This window comes from Colias eurytheme, chromosome 5 (assembly GCF_061535395.1).
Source record: "Colias eurytheme isolate Ceu_HAF_F1 chromosome 5, ilColEury1 Martin Lab GWU primary, whole genome shotgun sequence".
NCBI lineage: Eukaryota > Metazoa > Arthropoda > Insecta > Lepidoptera > Pieridae > Colias > Colias eurytheme.
In genome coordinates this window covers 7,152,213-7,154,062 of record NC_142984.1, presented here as the reverse complement: position 1 = coordinate 7,154,062, position 1,850 = coordinate 7,152,213, and the positions used below count along the sequence as shown (strand labels likewise).

The 1,850-nt window shown below is 41.8% G+C and overlaps 1 protein-coding gene across 1 annotated transcript; it reads left to right on the top strand.

Moving 5' to 3' along the window:
- The first annotated feature begins 359 nt into the window (after window positions 1-359).
- Window positions 360-1,226, top strand: LOC149908529 (uncharacterized). The gene is made up of 2 exons (XM_090102211.1): window positions 360-473; window positions 606-1,226. The coding sequence occupies exons 1-2, from the start codon at window positions 360-362 to the stop codon at window positions 1,224-1,226; spliced, it is 735 nt and encodes a 244-aa protein (XP_089958337.1).
- Window positions 1,227-1,850: the final 624 nt, after the last annotated feature.

Genomic DNA, 1,850 nt, shown 5'->3' with positions numbered 1-1,850 from the left:
TAACGTGGTGACAAAAAAATTTTCTAGTACTCAAGGTACTAGAAAAATTGTTTTTGGATTTAAACCTAATATTTTATGTTTTGAAACTTAAAAAGAAATGCTAAGCCTAAGTTATACTAAGACAAGTAAGTTTGGATGTCGCCAAAGCTTTTGATCGGGTCTGGCACAAGGCGCTCATCTCCAAGCTCCCCTCCTACGGACTTCCTTCGGGACTTTGTAACTGGGTTACCAGCTTCCTCTCAGGCAGAAGCATAGAGGTCGTTATCGACGGTTTTCGCTCTGCTTCTTTGCCTCTTAATGCCGGTGTCCCCCAAGGCTGTGTGCTATCCCCCACGTTGTTCCTCCTGCACATTAACGACATGTTGCAAATATGCAACATACACTGTTATGCGGACGACAGTACGGGGGATGCCTGTTACTCCGGCCATTCACAAGTCTCTAGGACATACGTGGAGGAATGTCGAAATAAACTTGTGAATACTATCGAAACTACGTTAGATCAAGTTTCTGAATAGGGAAGGCTCAATTTAGTTGAGTTTAAAAAAACACAAGTCTGCGTATTTTCTACTAAAAAGTCCCCATTTCTTGTTTCTCCTCGGTTTCAGAACACTCACTTTAATATCTCACCGAGCATTGCAATCCTGGGTGTCCAAATATCGAGTGACGTTCAATTTCGAGGCCATCTAGAAGACAAAGCGAAACTAGCTTCTAAAAAATTGGGTGTGCTCAGCAGATCTAGGAAGTATTTCAAACCAGCTCATCTACTCCTTTTGTACAAGGCACAGGTTCGTCCACACCTGGAATACTGCTCCCATCTGTTTGCTGGCGCCCCACAATACCAACTTCTTCCTCTAGACCGTATTGAACGTCGGGCAACTCGAATAATTGACAACCCTAAAATCTCCGACAAGCTTGATCCGCTCTCGCTCAGAAGAGATTTAGCATCGCTCTGTGTTTTCTATAGAATTTATTATGGGGAGTGTTCTGAGGAACTCTTCAGTCTAATCCCACCCGCTCAATTCCACTACCGCACCTCCCGCCAGAAAAATAAGTTCCACCCTCACCACCTCGATTGCTGGCGGAGTTCTACAGTGCGTTTTACGCGAAACTTTCTCCCGCGAACTGTGAAGCTCTGGAACGACCTACCAACGGCGGTATTCCCGAGTTCTTACAACATGGAGACTTTCAAAAAGAGTGCCTTTAAGTACCTGAAAAACCGGCAGTAATGTAAATAAATTCCCGTGATATCCCTCTCTTTCCTTTTTGTGGACAGCAACACATCCTCTTCCCAGTGGAGTGGATGCTTATGGGCGGCGCGTTTCGCTTAACACCAGGCGACGCGTCTGCTCGTTTGCTTTCCCATTACATAAAAAAAAAAGACAAATGTTTTAATATAAATTTGTTCTCCACTATATTAGCAAAAAAGCTCACCACAGTTCACGGTACCATTAAGATTAAGATTTAGCCTTAAAAAGACCAGATTTAAACTGGCGAAACAAAGAGAATAAAAACATAATCTTCGTCACGTCTTCATTCCGCATTTAATAAATAATTAAAAGAGCAGAGTTCTTCAAGCGAGAAACCGTCGTCCGTTAATAAATTATATCAACTGCAATACGGCAGAGATAAAATGCGGGATAAGAATGAACTTAGACGAGAATCGAGTAATCTTATCTACAGTGCAATTCCGAGATCTCGGGACAATGCTGTCCATTAATTGCGGTCGGCGAGTGTATTCCTAATGGGAGAAAGCTAGAGCGTTGTTCTTCAAAGTTTTATTGTATTGTAAACTATTACAATCTGTTATGTTAGGTAGAATATGTTGAATTGTATATTTATTTCAATTATTT